Source organism: Amblyraja radiata, chromosome 1 (genome assembly GCF_010909765.2).
Source record: "Amblyraja radiata isolate CabotCenter1 chromosome 1, sAmbRad1.1.pri, whole genome shotgun sequence".
Taxonomy (NCBI): Eukaryota; Metazoa; Chordata; class Chondrichthyes; order Rajiformes; family Rajidae; genus Amblyraja; species Amblyraja radiata.
Window position 1 is genome coordinate 16,145,378 of NC_045956.1, and position 25,165 is coordinate 16,170,542.

At 45.1% G+C, this 25,165-nt stretch overlaps 1 protein-coding gene across 1 annotated transcript in view; it reads left to right on the plus strand.

The window, feature by feature from the left end:
* The first annotated feature begins 5,618 nt into the window (after positions 1-5,618).
* The window catches only part of marchf1 (membrane associated ring-CH-type finger 1), a 229,414-nt gene continuing 209,867 nt past the window's right edge, over positions 5,619-25,165 (plus strand). Inside the window, exons 1-2 of the mRNA XM_033018210.1 lie at positions 5,619-5,695; positions 13,860-14,073. Coding sequence (XP_032874101.1) covers positions 13,969-14,073 — 105 coding nt within the window. The 5' untranslated portion in view covers positions 5,619-5,695; positions 13,860-13,968. The remainder of the gene's footprint in view (positions 5,696-13,859; positions 14,074-25,165) is intronic.

Consider the following 25,165-nt stretch of genomic DNA (forward strand, 5'->3'; position numbering starts at 1 on the left):
AAAAATCAAGTCTTTAATTTATCCCATCAGATAAAGCATAAAAAGAAGTTTAATTTGACACCTAATTCACATTCATATCTTCAGTATTAAAAAAGTTATGGCCATTTTCATACTCGGAAATTGGCATCTTGTTCCCTATTGCTTTTTCATTGACTTAACACAAAAGCTGTGATCGAGAACATTTAAAAGCCCATAACTTTCTTAAAATTTTTAGAGAACTGAAAGAAATTTTCAGTTATTATAAATTGAAGCTTTCTGAAACAAATATGAAACAATCTTACTTAGATGACTTGAAATTAAAGCATATAATTAGTTAGTTACCTAATTGTAGCTAATTACAAAATTCAATTACTAGATCTAAACATCTATCCATTTCTTATGTATAGATTAACATTTTTAAATAGCCTAACTGTCCAAATAACATTCACACAAGAATTCAGAATATAACATAATGTTTAAATCTCATTGTCATGGGTTTATAGGCCAAATGGAAGGAATTTAATGTTTAATACCTGTAAATTAATGGCCATTGCGAGTGGGATTTTCTGGAACGCGACCATTTGGAACGCTGATGTTGCGGTGATTTTAGTCCCCCATATCGGCAGCAAATACACTGCCGGTTCTTCGGGGGAAAAAATCACCGTTTCGCAACTTAAAGTGTGAATTAAATGCATCTTAAGAAACACTTTTATACATAAAAATAAACTACTTTCTTTTACATGTCCCCTACATAAAATCCGGCCCCGTTGTCAGCGTTGACGGCTTCAGAAGCTGATTTTAAAATCACTCCAGCGATTAACTTGTTGGGCAAATTTTTTTTTTAAACACACAGAACGGCCGTCGGAACTATTCTTTAACAAAATCTTGCACTTCAACAAAATATAATCCAGGACCAGGTCGGTAAAAAAACGCGTTTTAACCCCGCCCCCCCCCCCTCAAACGCGCCAAAATCGCGCACACGGCCAGTGGCAGAATTGCAGCGCCGCTGAAGGTAAGTTTTGTAACATACCTACTTTAAGCATAAACTAAACAAAACTTTACATTCGTTTGAAAAGACAGAAAGAGTTGAACACCGATAATACTGCACAATGCTCTAGTTTTTGGCGTGGCCTCACATCTGTAGCTCTCTGTTTCAGACAGACGAGCATCAGCAAGGATAATGCACAAATATCGTAAAATGCCTGGTTTGTTGACTCCAATGTCCATAACAGCATTGTGACCTAGAACACTAACCTTGAGTAAGACTGCAGCAAAACACAAAGTGCTGGTCAGCGGGTCAAGCAAAATCTTTGGAGGACATCAATAGGCGAAGTTTCAGGTTGGGCCATGCAGGCTACAGAGAACACCCAGAAAGATATGCTTTTGTAATGCATCTAAGGCACCTGCTTGCTTGACTAGACCGTAAGCTCTGAAGTGGTGGGATTTAATCTGCTTGGAGATGGCAGGTGCCCCCGACTTTTGCCAGAGTTTCATGGGCTACTTTACAACATCAAAACAGGAGTCAAATAGTTGACATCTTCGGAGATCCAAGCTTGGCCCAGCAGTTGAAATGAAGAGGTGCAGAAGGAGAGATTCCCCGGGGAACATTTGAGTTAATGGAAAATTGTGTTAATTCAGCACAGAATAAACAAGCCATTTTTTTGCTGAATTAAAAAAATAGTTAAACTGAGAGTAAAATGTAATAGCTTGAAATGTCTTACACTGCCAACTACTCAAAAATGCATAATTATTTTCTTGGTATGAATATGAATGTGTCATGAGTCATAAAACATTCAGCTCATTATTCGTCATTATAACTGTACATAGTGTATTTTAAATATATTTAACATTAAAATTAGGATTTTAATTGCACTGCATTAAGAGAGCACTGACACCGAGATTGTACTTTGGAAGCAGTATGTAATTTTCCAAGAAATTTGGAGAAAAGCTGGCTAGCCAGTTACACATTGGCTTCTAGTTACCAGCATGGTCTCTGCCACAACTTCCATTCCCACTGGAAGAGAAAAAAGACACAGTGCAGAATGTTTTGCTGATTGTGATAGTCACAGTCACATAGCACAGAAAATGGCCCTTCAACTCAAAGTGTCCATCCCATCCTTCAGCACCTAGCAATTCTGGCCCCAATTGCCAGCTCTTGCTCTACAGACGTCCATGGGTTGATGATGCTAGATCTTGTCCAGATACTGTGCTTAAGTGCTGTGAGAGTGCCTAAAGGGCGTGTCCCACCAGCATGCGATTGCATGCGTCTAGCGCGACCAAACGTGGTGGTTTGAGACGTACGGCCTCGCGGGGCCGGTCCCACTTCCAACCGCGGAGGCGTATGGAGTTGTGCGGGGCTGGTCCCGACATCATACTTACCAATCACCTGGGCAGGAGGCGACTGAATTAGGACGTTGCACGGCGTCGGGCGGTGACGTCATCACGCAACGGCACGGCGGGCGGTGACGTCATCGAGCAATGCCACGCGCTAGGCATACGCCGTCAAGACACTGCGTACGGCGTCGAGACGCTGCGTACGCCCGTCGAGGCGCTGCGTACGGCCTCAATGCAGCTGCGGGCCGACAGGCCGTTGTCGCGAGTAATTTTTAGACAGTGCCAGTTTTTCGGAGCACCGCGCGATGTCGGGACCAGCCCCGCGAGGCCGTACGACGCAAGCGACCATGTTAGGTCGCACTAGCCGCATGCAGTCGCATGCTGATGGGACAGGCCCTTTACTTCTGCCACCCACTCAAGGAGTGTGTTCCAAACTTCAACTACCCCTTGGGTGAAACAAAAATCTTCTTTAGCTGTTGCCTAAACGTCTTACCCCATACTGTGAACCTGTCCCATATTTTGAAACATCTCTGCCTTGGGAGAAAGTTTACCATTATTTCTACCCTATCGTTGACCCACATAATTTTGTATTACTGCAAGCCCATTTCATGCCACAGGCAGAGAGGATATTTGCCCCCATTAGGTTAGAAGCAGGAGAATACCTTTACACCTGTAATAAATTCAGAATTAGTAAAATGAGAGGTGATTCATGGCGTGCGGAGTTGCTATTGTTTAAACATGCAATAGTACTTACTTATGTACTGTGATCAGTGGTTCAATCTCTTTCATTATTTACTTATTTTATGCAGTCAGTATAAATACGCATTAAAATGCTGATAATATCTGTCAGATTTATGCATGACATTTCCTTCGCACTATGGTAAAGTTAGTTTACGCAACGTACATGTACTGGAAGGGACTGATAGTCTCGGTAATAAACTCAGTCCAGTCATATTCTTTGCTTGCGTAGGAAGGAACTGCAGATGCTGGTTTACAGTGAAGATGGACACAAAATGCTGGAGTAAAACTGCGGGTTAGGTAGCATCTCTGGAGAAAAAGAATAGGTGACGTTTCAAGTCGAGTCCCTTCTTCAGACTGAATATTCTATGCTTCTTGACCACCTCGCAGAGGCAATGGAACAAAGATGTTAAGCAGTTAGGCATATAAGAGGAAGGAAGATTACATTTTCTGCCCTTTTTAATATATTAGTGTGATTGAAATAGTTTGTATACACTAGAGAATATTCATCACTATGTTCCCAGTGATAAACTAGTCTAGTGCTTCTTCCTACCCTATGCTTCTAGCTTTTAACCATTCTTTCATTTGTTACAGCTCAAAGTCAAATCAGAACTCATCTCAACATTCACCTATTTACCACCATTTTTGAGAAATGTAAACCCTTTCTTAGTTTAGTTTAATTTAACGATTTAAAGAGGTCCTTCTGCAGCCGTACAGAGCCCTAGTCAGACCCCACATGGAGTATTGTATGCAGTTTTGGTCCCCTAATTTGAGGAAGGACATTCTTGCTATTGAGGGAGTGCAGCGTAGGTTTACAAGGTTAATTCCCGGGATGGCGGGACTGTCATATGCTGAGAGAATGGAGCAGCTGGGCTTGTACACTCTGGAGTTTAGAAGGATGAGAGGGAATCTCATTGAAACATATAAGTTTATTACGGGCTTGGACATGTTAGAGGCAGGAAACATGTTCCCGATGTTGGGGGAGTCCAGAACCAGGGGCCACAGTTAAAGAATAAGGAGTAAGCCATTTAGAACGGAGATGAGGAAACACTTTTTCTCACAGAGAGTGGTGAGTCTGTGGAATTCTCTGCCTCAGAGGGCGGTGGAGGCAAGTTCTCTGGATACTTTCAAGAGAGAGATAGATAGGGCTCTTAAAAATAGCGGAGTCAGGGGATATGGGGAGAAGGCAGGAACGGGGTACTGATTGGGGATGATCAGCCATGATCACATTGAATGGTGGTGTTGGCTCGAAGGGCCAAATGGCCTACTCCTGCACCTATTGTCTATTGACCAATGATCCCCATACAACAGCACTACCCTACACACTAGGGACAATTTACACCAGTGGTCGGCAGCTTTGTTCTGCATAGGGGCCGGGACGCATGTCTGTGAGCAGATAGCGGGCCACATCTATCAGGTGTACACATGGATCCCGCCCCCCAATGGCAGGCATCAAATCACGTGTTCACAGAAGGTAGACAAAATTGCTGGAGAAACTCAGAGGGTGAGGCAGCCTCATGCAATCCTTGCAAGTCTGGCCCACTGAGTTTCTCCAGCATTTTTGTCTACCTTCGATTTTTCCGGCGTCTGTAGTTCTTTTTTAAACGTGTTCACAGAAGGTGCGCGGCCGTGCCGGCGGCTTTGCGCAGGATGCGGTACAGCATGAGCTCGGCCGTGCTCGGGGCGGGCGCTCGGCGGGCCGGATGATTTTGGGTTACGGGCCGCATTCGGCCCAGGGGCCATAGGTTGCCGACCCCTGATTTATACCAAAGCCAATTAACCTACAAACATTTACATCTTTGGAATGTGGGAGGAAATCAGACCATCCGGGAGAAAACCCACGCGGTCACGGAGAGAACGGACAAACTGTATAGTCAGGATAGAACCTGGGTCTCTGGTGCTGTAAGGCAGCAACTTTACAGCTGCACCACCATGCCGCCCCAAGATGAATAGTATTCCATTTGAAACAATAACCACTTTCCACCTTCCACAAATGCTGGCTGACCTGCTAATTGATCCCTGCATTTTCTGATTTATTTTAAATTTCCAGCACCTTTCCAACAAAACCAGCACCTTGGACAGCATGGTTGAGTCGGGCCGAAAGGCCTGTTTCCGTGCTGTATGACTATGACTAGTTTAGGAAGCCATGTTCTTTCCCTCTCCTGCACATGCTTGAACTATTTTTGCATGGGCGACATTGACTTGAAGGGAGAACCCTAAAAAATAAGAGGTTGCAGTGGCCTTGAATGACATGCTGATAACCAAATGCCGCCTTTATTTTGAAAGTGGCATTTTTAGCCGGAATGGCACAAAAGACCATCCTTCAATTCCATCCGCTGACCTCACGTGATTTTTGGTGAAACTTTGACGTGGGCATCACTCAATTGCACAAATGAGGTGTAGGCAACAGATTGCATAATCAGGGAGCCAATCCTCTCAGCTAAATTGGCTTGTAACTGCTGCAAAGCACAGGCAATGTGCAGCTGCTGTGAATTACCAGTGCTCCACTGCACAATCTGCTTAGCGGACAGGCGCCAATCTATTGTGCTCCATAGTTAACCATGTTTACAAGCAGTGAAGGAAAAAAAAGCTATTTTCAAGAGCATTGATAATTTTGCAGGTCGGGGCATTCAGTGATAATCAGGTGAGTACTGAGAGGTGGCAAATACCGGGGGACGGGGGTGGCGTGGTCAGAGTGTGGGAGGCTAAAAGTGTGTGGAGGTCACAGCTAGGTGTGAGTCGTAGTAGCAGTGATGAACGATGGTGACAGGAAACTAATGGGAAAGGCCTGAGCTGTGACTGGCCATTGATCTTGGAAAAGCACGGTTCCGTCTTGGTACCCAGGAAGGAATTCCTTTAGAATTTAATTTATATTTCTCATTTTTTTGTGGTGCCAGCGAATCATGAGTAGGATTGATTTAAAAAAAACACTGTCTGGTGCTTAGGTGAATTTTTTAAATATGGTCCTTTAGCAGATGCTGGATCAAGGAAAAAATAGAATGGATCAACTGGGCTTGTAGCCACTGGAATTTAGAAGGATGAGAGGGCATCTTATAGAAATTCTTAAGGGATTGGACAGGCTTGATGCAGGAAAAATCTCCCTGATGTTGGGGGAGTCCAGAACCAGGGGTCACAGTTTAAGAATAAGGGGTAAGCCATTTAGGACTGAGATGAGGATAGACCTTTTCTCCCAGAGAGTTGTGAATCTGTGGAATTCTCTGCCACAGAAGGTAGTGGAGGCCACTTTGCTGGAGGTTTTCAAGAGAGTTAGATAGAACTCTTGGGGCTAATGGAATCAAGGGATATGGGGAGAAAGCAGCAACAGGGTACTGATTCTGGATGATCAGCCATGATCATATTGAATGGTGGTCCTGGCTTGAAGGGCCAAATGGCCTACTCCTGCACCTATTTGTCTATGTTTCTAACGATAAACATGGAAAAGATAGGGTGAATGTACATAGTCGCTCACCCAGGGAAGGGGGATCAAAAAGCTGGAGGACAGACGTTTAAAGTGAGAGAGGGCGAGATTTAATAGGAACCTGAGGGGCAACTTTTTCACTCAGAGGGTGGTGGGTATATGGACTGAGCTACCAGAGGGGGGTAGTTGAGGCAGGTACAATAATAGCACTTTAAAGACACTTGGACAGCTACGTGGATAGGAAAGGTTCAGAGAGATATGGGCTAAATGCGGGCAAGTGGGACTAGCTTAGGTGGGGTTTCTTAGTCTGCATGTACGAGTTGGGCCAAAATGCCTGGTTCCAGTTGACAGTGGCTAACTCTTGCCATTGGTCTGTAACTCCTGCTCTATGTCTAAAAAAAATGGGAACTTGTGCACTTCCCTCATCCCCCAGTAGCACAGTGGCACAGCTGGTAGAGCTGCTGTCTCAGCACCGGAGACCCAAGTTTAATCCTGATATCAGGTGCTTTCTGTGTGGAGTTTGCATGTTCTTTCCATGATCGTGTGTGTTTTCTCTGGGCGCTCCAGTTTTCTCACACATCCCAAAAAACCTGTGGGTTTGTAGGTTAATTGGCCTCCGTATATTGAAAAAAAATCCTTCTAATGTTCAGGAATGTATGAGATAGTGGGATGACAGTGTGTTGGTGTTTCCATGTTCAATGTCTAAAATAAACAGTCTTAATTTTATCAGTTAGAAAGATTGTCAACTGTATGATCAACTTTCCGAAGGCTGGAACATGCCAACTTCTGTACCTTTTATGGTTTCTGTGAAGCAACTTCCTCAGTCATGTGGTATTCATGGATTCCACAACGGTAATCCACTTGATTTCATCTATTAATTCAGCGACTAAAATTAAGACTGTTGTACTTTCCGTATTACACCATGAAGAGTGTAGAAAATGTACTTTGGAAGATATTGTCTTTCCATGTTTGAAACTCCCGTTTTGTGGCATTTAAATATTGCTTTGTTGAAAAATGAATGACAGATTTTCATTAGATTGTCTTATGTTCCCTGAGTGCCTCTGCCTTTTTTTTGTTGCTGAAATAAAACAAACCTGACCATTTTTAGGTAGATAAAAGTGCTGGAGAAACTCAGCAGGTGAGGCAGCTTCTATGGAGCGAAGGAAATGGGCAACGTTTCGGGTCGAGACCCTGCTTCAGATCATTTTAGTCATACAGACCTGTAAACGGGCCAATCGGCCCAACTTGCTCACACCGACCAACATGTCCCTACACTAGTCCCACCTGCCTTTGTTTGGCCCATATCCCTCTAGAGATAGTATATCTTTATTGTCATTTTCCTGAGTACTCACATACCCAGAGGAAACAAAAAAATGTTGCTCAACCAGTGTCCATTCAGTGTGCAGTAAAAAATAAATAGAAATAAAAATACATATATCGTGAACAAATTAAACACTCTACTCTCTACTAAACATCAACAGGCGTTCCGATCGGCAGCGGCACGACAGTGGCTCTGCTGCAGTGTGTCCAGGTTGGTGGTTGGTGCGCGATACTTTGGCAGGGGACAAAGTCCGTTTATCAGTCTTATAGCCTGCGGGAAGAAGCTGAGGAGCATCCTGCTGGTTTAGCAGCTAATGCTCCTGTACCTCTTCCCAGATGGCAGGATGGAGAATATGTGATGCGATGGGTGGTAGGGGTCTTTGATGATGGAGATGGCTCTGCTGATACATCTCTTCCTGTATATGTCCAGCAGGAAAGGGAGTGGAGCACCAATAATCCTGCTGGCGGTCTTCACAATCCTGTCTAGTTGGTGCCGTTCGTACACCTTGCAGCTCCCAAACCAGGAAGTGATGCCGTAGGTTAATGTGCTCTTGATTGTCCCCCTATAAAAAGTTCGTAGGTGTGTAGTGGGGAGACCTGCTTTCCGTAGTCTTCGGAGAGGGTGTAGTCGCTGCTGGGCTCTCTTGACCAGTGCTGTGGTGTTGGTCGTGTTAATCCTATCCTATCCATGTAACAATAACAATATATAACAATATAACAATTACAGCACGGAAACAGGCCATCTCGACCCTTCTAGTCCGTGCCGAACACGTATTCTCCCCTAGTCCCATATACCTGCGCTCAGACCATAACCCTCCATTCCTTTCCCGTCCATATAACTATCCAATTTATTTTTAAATGATAAAAACGAACCTGCCTCCACCACTTTCACTGGAAGCTCATTCCATACAGCCACCACTCTCTGAGTAAAGAAGTTCCCCCTCATGTTACCCCTAAACTTCTGTCCCTTAATTCTCAAGTCATGTCCCCTTGTTTGAATCTTCCCTACCCTCAGTGGGAAAAGCTTATCCACGTCAACTCTGTCTATCCCTCTCATCATTTTAAAGACCTCTATCAAGTCCTCCCTTAACCTTCTGCGCTCCAAAGAATAAAGACCTAACTTGTTCAACCTTTCTCTGTAACTTAGTTGCTGAAACCCAGGCAACATTCTAGTAAATCTCCTCTGTACTCTCTCTATTTTGTTGACATCCTTCCTATAATTAGGCGACCAAAATTGTACCCCATACTCCAGAATTGGCCTCACCAATGCCTTGTACAATTTTAACATTACATCCCAAACTGTCCAGATATTTCTCAAACGTTGCAATAGTACCCGCCTCAACTACCTCTTCCAGCTGCTCCATATAACCCCCACCCTTTGTATAAAAATAAGTTACCCCTCAGGTTCCTATTAAATCTCCCCCCGCATCACGTTTAATGGCCATCACTTTCAGTAATAATTAGGTAGGCACTAGGAGAAGATTGTGGTAGCCTAATGTCAGTGGGTGAGGTGGTGTAGTCCAGAAAAAGGGAGGCTAAATATTTGTGGAAGCCATTAGAGGTCGTCCAAGTTCACATTTATTGTCACATGCACCGATTAAGGTACAGTGGTATTTGACTTAGCATGCAGCCACACAAACAAAAGAGCACAATACACAACATCCACCACAGTGGAATCAACTTCTTCACTGTGGTGCAAGGCAATAACTTTGTCAGTCCTCCTCCTCATCCGTGGTCGGGGCTATGAACCCTCCGCAGTCGCTGCTACGGATGGCCCCGATGTACAGGCCCTCTCGTCGGGATGCTCGAAACTCCGACGTCGGGATGGACGGATACTCCGTGGTTTGGAGGTCCTAAATCGGCCGCTTCCAACCGGAGACCGGGGCTTCACGATGTTATAGGCCGGCGGCCGGAGCTCTTAAAGTCCACGCCGCGCCCGCGGCTAGATGCTCCGCAGACCGCGGCTTCAGGATGTCGTAGTCCGCGGGCCAGCGATCTTCAGGATACCATAGTCCGCGGGCCAGCGGTCGGAGACCCTGTGAACCAATTGTGAACTTTCTGTAGAGATTCCCTTTCAACTCCATAGCAGAAACATGCAGTATTCACCCTGTCTTGGACACCCTTTGCTCACGTTCACAGCACCACTCCTCACCTCTCCTGGAGCTCTTTGGTGGGGTTTCCTTGTGCAGGAGACTATTTGTGTGGCTCCTGATTCCTGGCCTACCCACTCACGCCAGAATTACTACTACTGCCTGCCAGCCGCAAGTGATTCTTACTGAGTTTCGCTAAGAGCATGATCGTGAAACATAAAGGTAACAATCCTCACTGTGTAAGCTTTTCACATATCCTAATACAGCCCACACCCTACACTAGTTCCAAGCACTCTGCCTGTCACAGTTTAAAACCATGGCCACTGTGATATAATAAGCCTCATTTTAACTGTAGAGTGCATCAGGCAGCTTTTAAATTAGCAATGTTCACTGAAGCTTAACGTTTTAAATCCTATAGTCATGATGCTGTATATTTTTAGAAACAGGACAGGGTTAGTATCTGGTATCCCTATGGATGGGCTCTTCAGGTGGGAGCCAACATTAATTTTGCTGTCGATGGAGAACTGTATAATATCTTTAAAACATGGTGGTGTGTGAAATATTTGCAACCTCCATTTCAATGCTGTGCATGATACCTGGTGGGGTTTTACTGTGGAAAGGATCTAAATACTTTTACTGTCTAGCCACTGCTCTCCAATGCAATTGCAAAACGAATTTCAACGATAGGTATAAATGACATTGATTTTTATCAGGAAGTGCAGTTAATCTGGTAATACCTCGTGTGCTGAGAAGATAAGCATCTTTTGTCTGTTCATTTATTTTTCTTATTAATTTTCTCTCTGCTTGCTATGCTATTTTAAATTTAGCAGGAGATTTGGATGCTCTGTTTATGCTGTATTTTACTTTTGATTACTTTTTTTAAATTTCAATCAATCCTCTTTTCTATTTTTGATTTCAATCAGTCCCAGGGAATGTGGTTGTTTCCAGGCTGAAGGGATATCGCAATATTGCTGCTTCACAGCACCAGAGAATGGGCTTCCATCGTGCCCTCGGGTGCTGTCTGCACTCTCTCCCTGTGACTGTGTGGTTTCTCTCTGCGGTGCTCCAGTTTCCTCCCACATCCCAAAGACGTGTGGCTCTGCCAGTTAATTGGCGGGGTGGGAGATTTCAACCTTCACGTGGTCCGCCCTGTTTCGACAAATGCAATCAACCCGGCGTGCACAATCAAATAAGATCAAATAGAACAAAGTCCTACAACTTTAGGCCATATGCAAGAAGAAGAGGAGGAGCTGTGTCTAATACAGAAGTGGCATTTGCAGATTTCACAATTCTCAGGCTGGGAAGCCTGCCCATTCAACATGGACGACAGATGGCACAATGGGCTAAGTGTTCGGCTGGCAACCAGAAGGTAGCTGGTTCGAATCCCGCTTGGAGTGCATACTGTCGTTGTGTCCTTGGGCAAGACACTTCACCCACCTTTGCCTGTGTGTGTCCTTGGGCAAGACACTTCACCCACCTTTGCCTGTGTGTGTGAATGTAATTATGTGAAGCACTTTGGGGTCAATGCAAGTTGACTAAAAATGTGCTATATAAATAAAGACATTTAATTTAATTTAATTTAACATGCTCTAACACAATGGTGCAACCAGTGAATTCCCTCCTTCATTTTCCCACTCCTCTCTTCCCCGTGTCCCAACAGGGTACGCACCCATTGCACCAAACTGAGGCACACCACTAGTCGCAAGCCTCCAGTCTAAAAAACAACCTTCCACTATCACCCTCTGCTTCCTTCCACTGAGCCAATTTTCTATCCAGTCAGCTCTCTCTCCATGGATCCCATGTGTTCTAACCTTGCAGAGCAGCCTACCATGCGGAACCTTGTCGAATGCGTTGCTGAAATCCACATACACAACATCTACAGCTCTGCCCTCATCGACCTTTTTGGTCACATCCTTAAACAACCATCTGATTTGTGAGATACGACCTCCCACAGAACAAAACTGTGCTGACTATCCCGAATCAGCCATCTAAATGCATGTATATCTTTTCCCTCAGAATACTCTCTAGTAAATTTCCGACCACAGATGTTAGACTTACTGGCCTGTAGTTCCCAATGTTTTCAATTTCTTCCATGTTCCGAGCTTCACCATTGCTGTTTTGAATCCAGTCAATGACTGAGCTTCCACAACCTTCCGCAGACGTCGATTCCAAAAATAACGCAGCCATTTGAACCAAGACATTTTGCCTTATTTCAATCCAAATAGTCAATCTCTTATTTTGTAACTGTGCAAACTAGTTCTAGATTCCTTACCCCAGGAGGCATCCACCCTGTCATACCTTGTACAAATGACTTTACTTCAATGACGTTTAAATGCAATTCACGTAGGAACTTCAGCCCACTAAGTTCACGCCGACCATCAGTCACCTGTTCACACTAGTTCCATTTTATTCTAATTTCTCATCTGCTCCCTAACATACAGTATAATATACAGATGTCATTTCACCTACTGACCCACAAGTTCGCACAAGTTCACGTTATAGGAGTAGAATTAGGCCATTCGGCCCATCGAGTGTATTCCGCCATTCAATCATGGCTGATCTCTGCCTCCTAATTCCATTTTCCTGCCTTCTCCCCATAACCCTTGACACCCGTTCTAATCAAGAATTTGTCTATCTCTGCCTTAAAAATATCCACTGACTTGACCTCCACAGCCTTCTGTGGCAATGAGTTCTGCAGTTTAACTGCCCTCGCCTCCTTTCTAAAAGAGCACCCTTTAATTCTGAGGCTATGACGTCTGGCCCTATACTCTCCCACCAGTGGAAATATCATTTCCACATCCATTCTATCGATGCCTTTCATTATTCTGTAAATTTCAATGAGGTCCCCCCTCAACCTTCTAAACTCCAGCGAGTAGAGGCCTAGTGCTGTCAAACGCTCATCATTTGCTAACCCACTTATTCCTGCAATTCTTTTGGCTGTGGGAGAAAACCTGAGCACACCAGGGAAACCCACACAGATACAGGGAGAACGCGAAAACTCCACACACGCAGCACCCGGGGTCAGGATCGAACCAAGATCTGTGGCACTGTGAGACAGCAGCACTACCAGCTGCTCCCACAGTGCCAGCTATGTGGGTCACTGTGCCGCTATAAGTTACCCTAGCTATTTCTAGCAGGGTGCTTGCTTGTCGAGGGACTGGGAAAAACTGACAGGAATAAAAACTAGTTATAAAATGACAAAAAAAGCGAGATTATGTCACAGTTTGTGGAATGGTTTGAAGTTAATAACAGCAGAACATGTTCTTGAAGTTTAAACATCAGTCATCAGTTGGCACTGCAATGCAGGAATGATCAAGGGAAGCTTAAATTTTTATTAAGTGAACATTTGTTCAGTAGGCCATGCATAGGTAATAAGTACTTAACGGCTTATCTCTGATTCCTTTTTATTTCACGCTCATTCAGTGCTACTTCGGACCACGGCCAGGCCATTCCCATCACAATGACCGAAAGCAGATTAAACGCACGGACTACACAGCAGGCTGCCTGCACTTCAGCAGAAGGATGGGATTTTTTCTTATATGAGACACTAAGCCTCTCTGCCTTCTGCCTATTTACCCAGTCAGTGTGTTGCTACATCTCCAACCGCTTGGGGAAACTCCGGGGGAATCAGTTGAGCAGCAGCAGCCACTGAAAAGGTGGGAGTTGTTTTCCATTAACGGAAACATTTTCTAATAGGTGCCTGAGAAACCTAGTTTGCCTGTGTTTCCATGGCAGTTAGTAGAAGCCATAGAAATCAAGTTGACTTATAAAATGCACCGTGGGACTCCAATGGCTGAATGGCTGATTTATGACTTGAGCCAAGTTTGACTCCATTTGGTTAGAATTCGGGGAGTGAGGATTTATTGTCCTGAGCATCATGTCTGGTATGTTAAATGTTGGAAGTTAAGTAATTGTGTGACACAAATGCACAACGTGTAAAGAAAAGTATGTTATATCCAGGTTATTTGATTTTTTCACAGAGCAGAGTCTGACAGAAATAAGACGTGAACAATAGTGCAGATGACTGAGCTGTGGTTATAAAGCATCCATCAAAGCTGGCAGCTCTCTCTCAGTAGCCACTGCAGGAACATGCCGCTACAGCAGATCTCAGTCGTGCCGGCAAAGGAAACCTCCAGTAATGGAAGAAGCTCAACAGGCAAAGAGAAGAACAAAGAGAAGAACAAGGATATGGAGGTGAGGTTAAGGATTGAACTGATTGTACTGGATTCTTCAATTAGATTTTAATTTTGCTTGAGCTGTTTGACGAGATTTCAAATGAACTCGTACTGCTAACGAAAGTTCTCCACGTAACCAATGGATTTAATCTTTTGAGTGATATGTTTAAATCTTCCAATTGAACTTGCAGATACATGCTTTTTGAATAACAAGGATACACAGCATTCTATTTGTTCAGGGTGGAGAATATTAGCGTACAAGGGCAGTTTGAGATTAAAAAGGAAGAGGTGTTGGCGTTCTTGAGAGCATTAAGGTGGATAAATCCCCAGGGTTGATAGGATCCCAGGTTATTGAGAGAGGCAAGAGAGGAGATTGTGGGAGCTTTGACGAAAATCTATATGAGTCTTCTCTAGCCACAAGCGAGGCCCCAGAGGACTGGAGAGGAGCTGAGGTTGTTCCTTTATTTAAGAAGGAAAGTAAAGAAAATCTTGGGAATTCTAGATGGGTGAGCTGGTCAGGAAACTATTGGCGAGGATTCTTCGTGATTGGATTTGCTCCCATTTCGAAGAGAATGGATTAATTAGGCACAGTCAGCGTGGCTTTGTATGCGGCAGATCATGTCCTACTAACGACCGAATATTTGGAGAAGGCGACGTAAGTGATTGATGAGGATAAGCCGGTGGATGTTGTTTACATGGATTTTGATAAGGCATTTGATAAAGTCCCCCCATGGTAGGCTGATCCAGAAGATTAAGATGCATGGGGATAACATTGACGGTCATATAGATTCAAAACTGACTGTTTTATCTCTAGAACTTAAAATTAGTAGAAGGTTTAGGGTGTGATGCAAGGACAACATTTAGGTCTGAGATCAGTGGAGTTCCACAAGGATCTGTGCTCAAACCTTTGTTGTTTATGATATAGATATACGTAAGTGACCCGGACATAAACGCAGATGGGTTAGTTAGTAAGTTTGCAGATGACACCAAGATTGCTGTGGTTGTGGACTGAGAGGAAGGTTTTCAAAGATTACAGCAGGGCATAATCAGCTGTGGAAAAGTGAAGAGAAGTTACGGACTGAGTTTATTGTGAGCACGTGTGAGCTTTGCATTTTGGGCAGTCGAATGCAAGGGAAAAATATCTATTTAATGGCAAGACCCATCATTGATGTTCAGGGGGATCTTGGATCCAAGTCCCTAACTCCCTGAAAGTGGCAACATGAGTAGATAGCATGGTAAAGAAGGCACATGATATGCTTGCCATCATAGGTTGTGGCATTGAGTGTAAGAGTCGAGAAGACATCTGAAAGAGTCAGGAAGCCTGGTTAAGGAGAAAGAAAAATCTCAGAAGCACTAATGTGAAAAGCCTTGTCATCAAACAAATATTGGATTGGCACTGATGTAGTTACATTAAGGTTGCAAGAGCTGGTTGTAAGGTGATTTCGACCATAATCTTTGCTTGAGTCTTGAAGTCCAATGGCCAACCCAATCTTTTCAAGGACTTAAAGAAAATTGCTACCTCATATTGGAACTTTAAAGATGGTCAAACAGATGGTCGAGATATTTGAATGTTTCAGTTTTAAAGTGTAAAATGTTTACTGTGGGCGCTTGTAGTTGTACTAAAGGCGACACAACAGCTGATGAAGAATGTTGACAAGCCTAAATCATACTGGTGGAAACTACATGCATAGTTTGGGGGTGATTTTAATCACAATAAGTGAGTATGCTGAGCCTGATTCCAATCCGATCACAATCTGTTTTATTGTATTGTATTGTATTGTATTCAAATTTATTGTCATTGTCTCAGTTAGAGACAACGAAATGAATTTCCCTTACAGGCAGTATCATAAAAATAAAAATAAATAAATAATAATAAATAATTAAACATTAAAAATAAAATAGAATTAAAAAAAAAGCACAAACACAGAAAGTCCACGACACAACATAACACAGTGGCACCAAGGTGAGGAAGGCACCATAGTCCAGCCAGCCTCCACTCCATTCTTCCCAGATGCTCACTCGTGGTCGAGGCCTTCCTAGCACCCGCAGTCGCCGCCCTGGGTGTCGGTGCAGCAGGTCCAGCACTCCGGGCTCCAGACGGCAATCCCCGGTAAGGCATCGCCAGCCCCGTGATGTATCAGCGCTGTCCCGCCACTGCTGGAGCTCTGGTCGATCCCGGCAGGAAAGGCCGTGCCAATCCAGTAGGTAGGCCGCTGGGGGGGGGGGGGGCGAGGACGCGACTCGAATAATAGTCGCGTCTTCACCAGGAAGCGGCTGAAGGACGGTATCCCCCGCACCGTGCCCTCTTCCCCCACATAAAAACAAAAAAAACCACAAAAAAACACACTTTAACATAACTAAATAAACAAAAAGACAAAAAGATACCGGGCTGTAGGTGGAGGCTGCTGGCACCAGCGCCACCGGAAGTACAACACTATAGACAAAGGGATGGGGTTGTGGGGTACAACAATAAGAGACAAAGGGATGGGGTTGTGGGGTATGTGAAGGCATCCAGTCTAACATAATGAAGCAGGTCCATCATGAGAAACTTTAAACCAAACCAGTTACCTTTGTTGTTGTATCGTATTTATGTAAATCCATGTTGGTTAATAATATGAGCTGAAGGGCAAGATTAATGAGGTCACTGTCTGTACACACATCTTGTGAACCTTGCAAAGCAAAACTGTTTCCCCTCCAGGCCTACAAGCTATCCTACTTCCTGCTTAACATTTCCAGCTTACCCTGAGCTCCCTCTCTTTCTTAGACTTTTCCTTTCTATTAGACTTTAGGAGTCTATACATCGCAAAAACAGGCCCTTCGGCCCACCGAGTCAGTGCAGACCAGCAATCATCACATACACTTGCACTATCCGACACACTAGGGAGAATTCACAATTTTACAGACAATTAACTTACAAACCCGAGCGACTTTGTAGTGTGGGAGGAAACTGGAGCACCCGGAGAAAGCCCATGGCATCACAGGGAGAACGTATAAACACCAACACAGACAGCACCTGCAGTCAGGATCATATCCAAGTCTCTGGCACTGTAAGGCATCAACCCGACTGCTGCGCCTGTGTGCCACCTTCTCAGAGCTTCCCCTTGCAATCTGCTGTTTCGATTAACTTGAGTTAAGACTTTGTGCCACGGACATTCTTATCCAGCAGGCCGACAGACCCTTGGGCAAGAAACCATAAAGAAAAAAAAAATGAATTACATCCTGGGGTTAACTTCTGAAGAATTGCAGTTAAGCAATATTTTCAATTTTCTATCCAGAGCTTCCTATTCCGTAGCTCTAAGTACCTCAGCTCATGATTCTTGCATTCCAGTGTTTATGAGGCTCATGAGGATGGTGCAAGATTGGCAGTGTAATTGCAGTGTAAGGATGTCACTCGGACATTCTTTAGCATCAATATCAGTCAATTGCACCAAATCCCCCCCCTGTACAATCTTCTTTTAGTAGTTATGCCACGGATTGTATTTATTGATGCATGGATGTGGTGAACTAAGGTGAAATGAATCTCATGTCGAGCATTAATTCCCCTGACATGTTGAACTAACTACATATTTACCTGCTGTCAATTCTGCATGATTTTAAATGGGTTTCAGTTGCATTTAATTTTTTAACTTTATATATCTGTAAAGTTACTTATTCTGCCACCACTTTTTGCTTTATAATGAGTGCAATCAAACTGATCTACAAAGTTTATTCATGGTAGAGGTGCTGCCTCACAATGCCAGATACCTAGGTTTGATTCAGGTTTGGATCGCTGTGATTGGTGACCTCGGATGCTGCCTGTGTGGAGTTTGCATGTTTTCCCTGTAACAGGTGGTTTTCATCCAGGTGCTCTGGTTTCCCCGGGTGCTCTGGCTTCCTCCACAAAACCCAAAGATGTGCGAGTTTGTAGGATAATTTGCCACTGTAAAATAGTTCCTCATGTGTAGGGAGTGGATGGGAAAGTGGGGAAAACGTAGAACTAGGGCGAATGGGTGAAAGATTGTCGGCGGAGACCCAGTGGGCCGAAGGGCCTGTTTCCATGCTAAATCTCTAGAATAATCTAAACATGAACAAGATATAGTTTCAAAATTTCATGAGGAGAAAAAAAATTGTAACTTTATAGGATAACAAAATGAACATGATTGACAGTTCATGAGCTACTAATCTCATTAAATATGTTAAAGAGAAATTGGATGATGGCCAGTCTAGTTTTCTGCAACTATTTTGGAAGTGTTTTGTCTGAGTTAGTTTGCGTTTGATACAGTGATTGAGATGTCGCCTAAATAGCCAATGCCCTGCATCGCACACAACTATTTGCAGTCAATTCACATTGGATAGTATTTCCTCTTGCAATAGAGCTGAGATAGAGATAATGTCTTCCCCATCCCCATGAAAGAAGAGAGCTTTAGAATCACGTGAAGTGTAAACTGTTGGCAGGGAGAGCCAGGGACTAGCCTTTGTCCACTAGTGTAACGGGGACATGTTGGCCGCTGTGGGCGTTGGGCCGAAGGGCCAGTTTCCTCACTGTATCCCTCTATGGCTCTATGATGCCCATCAACACACACCCCCATCACCTGCATCCATATAATTTGCCAGGCTTTGTTCTGTCCCGACCTCTTTTCCAGCTTCCTCCCCCTTCTCCCTCACCCCTCCCCCTCCCATAACAATCAGTTTGAAGAAGATCCCGACCCGAAACGTCACCTATCCATGTCCTCCAGAGATGCTACCTGATCTGCCCAGGTACTCCAGCACTTTGTGTACTTCATTAAGGTTAAGAAGGTTAATGGCCAGCGTGGTCTCAGAGGGCCAATGGGAATGTTACCACAATGTATGATTCTCTGAGTAAAAAAGTTGGTAAAAAGAAAAATTGGTTATAGATTAAGTAAAAGAAAAACTGAAAAGTCAAGCAATCAACATTTTGAAATAATTTGGTTCCTTCTTTCAAAATAACCTTTAAGAAAGTTAACAAATAAGTGTGTACGTATTTGGTTCACCTACATTTTAAACTTGATGTGTAAGACGTACAGGTATGTAGGTTAATTGGCTTGGTAAAAATTGTCAGTAGTGGGTATAGGATAGTGTGAATGTGTGGGGATCGGCGCGGACCCGGTGGGCCAAAAGGGCCTGTTTCTGCACTGTATCTCTAAACTAAAAAAAGTGAAGTTGTGGTTAAAATGTAAACTAACAGTATTATCACACTCATCTTCAATCCTTTATACAAAACACGTAATTTGGCAGCATCTTTGTGTAATCTCATTCTGAAACTCAATTCAATGATTGATGAACAACTCTTATTCCAAATGTTTTATAGATTATTTGGCAATGTGGTAAAATCAGATACTAGGTTCCTGAATCTGAACAAAGGCAGTTATAAGGCATGAGTTACATTAATAGATAGGGAAACTTTACAATATGTATTGACAGTAGACGGACAATTTTGATTTGTGCGTGAAACTGAAGCACAAGAGATTGAAGGTTATCTACTGACGAGGATTGAGAATTGTTTGACGGACAAGAAATGGAAATTCAGAGCAAATCGGTGACATTTAAAGAAAGTATACATAAATTACTTCAATTATTTATTCTTTTCTGGCACAAAAATAAGTCAGAAAATTCAAGTCAAGTATCAAGTATCAAGTATCCTTTATTGTCATTCGGACTTTTCAGTCTGAATGAAATTTCGTGCCTTGCCGTCATAACGTAGAATAAAACAACAAAACACACACAATAAACACAGATTTAACATCCACCACAGTGAGTCTACCAGGCACCTCCTCACTGTGATGGAAGGCAAAAGTCTTAAAGTCCTTGTCTCTTCCCTCCTTGTTCTCCCTCTGCGCTGAGGCGATCCAGGCCCCCGGTGTTGTGACCCCGCCGGGTGATGGTAAGCAAGTCCCGCGGCTGAATCCGAGCTCCGCGAACGGGCCGGTTCAAACTTCGCGGTACGGGGCGGTCGAAGCTGCTAAATAAACTAAAATTAACTAAAACAGGACAAAAGAAAAAAAAAAAAGAAAGAAAAAACAAACGGACTGCAGGCGAGCCGCAGCTGCTAGGGCAGCGCCGCCACTTCACGAGTGGGTTTTTGAGGTTTTTGTCAGGTTTGGGGGTAAGATTGGATCCTACCAGATTGCCAGAGTATGCAGAAGGCCTCAGGATTGGGAGCAGTTTTATAATTCTGGTCAAAAGAAGATTGATAAAGAAAGAGAAGTTGGAATCTGAGAGTTAACTTGCAGGGAGCCAAACACATTCTAAAAGCATTTATAAATATGTGAAGAGTAAAAGATTAAAGGGCCTGTCCCACTTTCACGACCTAATTCGCAACCTTTTTTACTCGTGGACATTTTTCATCAGGCTAGAAAAAACGCCCGACCCCCCAACCTACTTGATGCCATGAGCACCTACAACTAGCATCACAGCCTGCTACAACTAGCATCGCGGCCTGCCACGACCTACCTACGACCTACCTATGACCTCCTACGACCTTGTGACGACCATGCTGCGAGTATAAGTCAAGGGCAAACTCGGCAGAGGTCGTGAATTAGATCATGAAAGTGGGACAGCCCTTATTGAAGCCAAATAGAGGTCACCCAGACAGCAGTCAGAATGCAGTAAAATTAAATTTGGAACAAAGAAATGGCAGAACATTTAAACACATAACTGGTTCTATCTCCACAAAGAAGGATGCAAATAACCTCTCAGATATGTGAGGGAACCTAGGATCTAGTGAGAGGGTGGAATAGGTGGAAATCATTGTCAGTACGAGTGCAAGAGAGAACAAAGGGAGTTGAAGGCTGACAAATCACCAGGGCGTGATAATCTACATCTCCTAGTACAATCAATCACAATCACAGTAATACTTTATTTTCCAAGTATGTTTTGCAACATACGAGGAATTTCATTTGCCGAGTCAGTCATACAAATAAAAAGCACCGGAACACCCAAAACACATTTTAACATAAATATCCACCACAGTGACTCCTCCACATTCCTCACTGTGATGGAAGGAGAATAAAAAAGTTCAAATCTCTTCCCTTTGCTCTCCCGCGGTTCGGGGGCCTGGAGTTGACGGGACGATCTTGACTCCCGTAGCCGGCGGCGTTTGGGCCCTAGTCATCGGGGCGATCAGTTCCTGCATCGGCGGGGGGGGGGGGATGTCAGCTCCGTGTCAGGACTGGTCGAGCCTCTGTGTCTTTGGAGCTCCCAACTAGCCGCTCCCGAGACTGCGAGGTCACGGTGGGGCTCAAAGTCAGTACGAGGAGGCCTCAAGCTCCATCGATGGTAGAGCGATCGGAGATGCGGTCCGGAAAAAAAGTCGCATCTCTGGCAAGATAAGAAACTGAAAAAAGGTTTCCCCCGACCCTCTCCCCCTCCCCCCACATAAAACAAACCAGAGAACATTTGGTCCAATCGGTTTAAGGCCGGCCCTGACCATTCCAATCAATTCCTGTGGATTGGAGGGTAGCTAATGTTATCCCACTTTTCAAGAATGGAGCGAGAGAGAAAACGTGGAATTATAGGCCAGTCAGCCTGACATCCGTGGTGGGGAAGATGCTGGAGTCAATTATTAAAGAAGTAATAATGGTGCATTTGGATAGCAGTAAAAGGATTGGTCCAAGTCAGCATGGATTTATGAAAGGGAAATCCTGCTTGACTAATCTTCTGGAATTTTTTGAGGATGTGACAAGTAAAATGGATGACAGAGAGCCGGTGGATATAGTGTATCTGGACTTACAGAAAGCCTTCGATAACGTCCCACACAGGAGATTATTGGGCAAAATTAGAGCACATGGTATTGGGGGTAGGGTATTGACATGGATAGAGAAGTGGTTGGCAGACAGGAAACAAATAGTAGGAATAAATGGGTCCCTGTCAGAATGGCAGGCAGTGGCGAGTGGAGTGCTGCAAGGCTCGGTGCTGGAGCAACAATTATTTACAATATATATTAATGATTTAGATGATGGAATTTCATAGTGACATTAGCAAACTTGCAGATGACACAAAGCTGGGTGGCAGTCCGAACTGCAAAAAGGATGCTATGAGGTTGCAGGGTGACTTGGACAGGTTGAGTGAGTGGGCAGACGCATGGCAGATGCAGTATAATGTAGATAAATGTGAGGTTATCCACTTTGGTGGCAAGAACAAGGAGGCATATTACAGGGCTGCCAACATTGGGTGAGAGTTGGGAGTGAGAAATTGCGAGAGACCAAGCCCGAGGGAGCGTAGCGACCGGGGGGGGGGGGGGGGGGGGGGGTGGGAGGATGGGGTGGGTGGATGGGGTGGGTGGGAGGAGGGTGTCCCCCTCCCATTGGAATTGTGCAATATGGTACATACTGCAGCGAGTCTTTTAACTTGCACTTGAATACAATATATATGCTTTAAATTGGATTGGAGCGTTTTTGAAAGGGGGGAGGCTGTGCGATCACTGATCACTGGCCTTGGGGTACCCGGTGAGGGAGTGGAGCAACCGAGTGGGGAGAGAGTGTGGAAGAAGGGGGTCCCCCCTCCAAAGGTAGGAACTTTTTGAAATTTGATGTATTAAAATCATGTTTTAGTGCACTGTAGAAGTATGATTTAAATGTTTTTTGTATGAAGTATTTTTAAGAGGGAGCTTTTTAAGGGTTAACTTTATCCACATAAGGGTGATGGGTGTATGGAACAAGCTGCCAGAGGAGGTAGTTGAGGCAGGAACCATCCCAACATTTAAGAAAAAGTTAGACTGATACATGGATAGGACAGGTTTGGAGGTAAGGACCAAAAGCAGATAGAGTAGCTGGGACATGTTGGCGGGAGTGGGCAAGTTGCGCCGAAGGGTCTGTTTTCACACTGTATCACTCTATGACTACATTGTACCTCCACCATGCATGAATGCTTCAAAATCAAGTGATCGAGTTTTATTGCCATATACTCAAGCATAGATACATAGAAAATAGGTGCAGGAATAGGCCATCGGCCCTTCGAGCCAGCTCTGCCATTCAATATGATCATGGCTATTCATCTAAAATCAGTACCTCTTTCCTGTTTTTTCCCCATATCCCTTGATGTCGTTAGCCCCAAGAACTAAATCAAACTCTCTCTTGAAAACATCCAGTGAATTGGCCTGCACTGCCTTCTGTGGCAGAGAATTCCACAGATTCACAACTCTCTACGTGAAGAAAGTTTGTCCTCATCTCAGTCCTAACTGCCCCCCCCCCTTTATTCTTAAACTGTGACCCATGGTTCTGAACGCCCCCAACATCGGGAACATTTTTCCTGCAGTTACAGTAAGTGAAAATCTAGCAGGCAAGCAGGATGCTTTCACCAACCACCCCCGTTTGAAGTCCACTATCTTCCACCGTATCTACCCAGTGCTTGGTACTTACTTCCAGCAGCCACTGGTTGTCCTCCAGGATGCACTCTCTCTCCTCTCAACCCCCCTCTCTCTCTCCCCCTCTATCTCTCCCCTCCATCTCTCTTTCCCCTCTCTCTCTCCTCTCTCCCTCTCTGTCTCTCCTCTCACCCCTCTCTCCCCTCTCCCCCTCTCACTCTCTCCCCTTCCCTCTCTCTCTTCTCTCTCCCCCCTCTCTCCCCCCCTCTCTTCCCCCCCTCTCCCCCCCCTCTCTCTCTCCTCTCAACCCCCCTCTCTCTCTTCCCCCTCTCTCCGTCCCACTTCACTCTCACCCCTCTCTCTCGTCTCCTCTCTCCTCTCTCACCCTCTCCCCTCTCTCCCTCTCTCTCCCCTCTTTCCCCTAACTCTTTCTCCCCTCTCATTCCCCTAACTCTCTCTCCCCTCTCATTCCCCTAACTCTCTCTCCCCTCTCCCCCCCTCTCTTCTCTCTCTCCCCCTCTTCTCTCCCTCCCCCTCTCTCTCTCCTCTCCCTCCCCCTCGCTTCCTCCTCTTTCTCCCCTCTCTCTCTTTCTCCCTCCTCTCTATCTCCCCCTCTCTCCCTCTCCACACACTCTCCCCTCTCTCTCTCCCCTCTCTCTCTCTCCTCTCACCTTTCTCTCTCCCCCCCCTCTCTCTCTCTCATCTCTCTTTCCTCCTCTTTCCTCCTCTTTCCTCCTCTTTCCTCCTCTCTCCTCCTCTCTCCTCCTCTCTCCTCCTCTCACCTCCTCTCTCCCCCTCTCTCCTCCTCTCTCCCCTCCATATCTCCCTCACACCTCACTCCCCCTTGCTCTCTCTCTCCCCTCTCTCTTTCTCCTCTGTCTCTATCTCCTCTTCCTCTTTGCCCCCATCTCTGTCTCTTTCCCCCGTTTCTCTCTTTCCCCCGTTTCTCTCTTTCCCCCTCTCTCTTTTACCACCCCTCTCTCTTCCCCCCTCTCTCTCCCATTCTCTCCAACCCTCTCCTCCCCTCTCCACCCCCTCTCTCTCTCTTCCCTCTTTCTCCCTCTCACCCTCTCTCTCTTCCCTCCTCTCCCCCACTCACCTCCCCCTCCTCTCTCTCCCCTACCTCTTTCCTCCCTCTCCCTCTCCTCTCTCTCCTTCACCCCCCCCCCCTCTCTCTCTCCCCTCCTCTCCCTCTCACACTCCCTCTCTCTCTCCCCCCTGTCTCCCTGTCTCCTTCCTCTCTCTCTCCACCTCCCTTTGAGAGTCTGTCCCTTCGGCACAGAGACTCTCGCGGCAGCGGCGCTTCCAACGCCTCCGACGGCCCGGGACACTCGCACTGTCCGGAGTGCTCCATGGCCGAAGCTGCAGCGAGCGACTCGCTAGCCGCGCAAATACTCGTCAGCCCCGCAATCTCACCAGTCCCAGCTCCCTGCATCTGTATCCGCCCGCTGCTTCCATCCCTCCCTCAGCCCCGGCTCTCCAACACCCACGGACCATGCAGTTTATCCGAGTTTTGAATTTTTTGTTGATCACAGAATTTCTCACCACAGAGCGTGAGAAATTTCTGATCAGCGTGAGGGAGTGAGAGTTTGCTTGAGGGCGTGATTCTCACGCTCAAAGCGTGAGAGTTGGCAGCCCTGCATATTATTATCTTAATGGTGTCAGATAAGGGAAGTGCAACGAGAGCTGGGTGTCCTTGTACACCAGTTACTGAAAGTAAACATGCAGGTACAGCAGGCAGTGAAGAAAGGTAATGACATGTTGGCCTTCATAGCAAGAGGATTTGAGTATAGGAGTAAAGAGGTCCTTT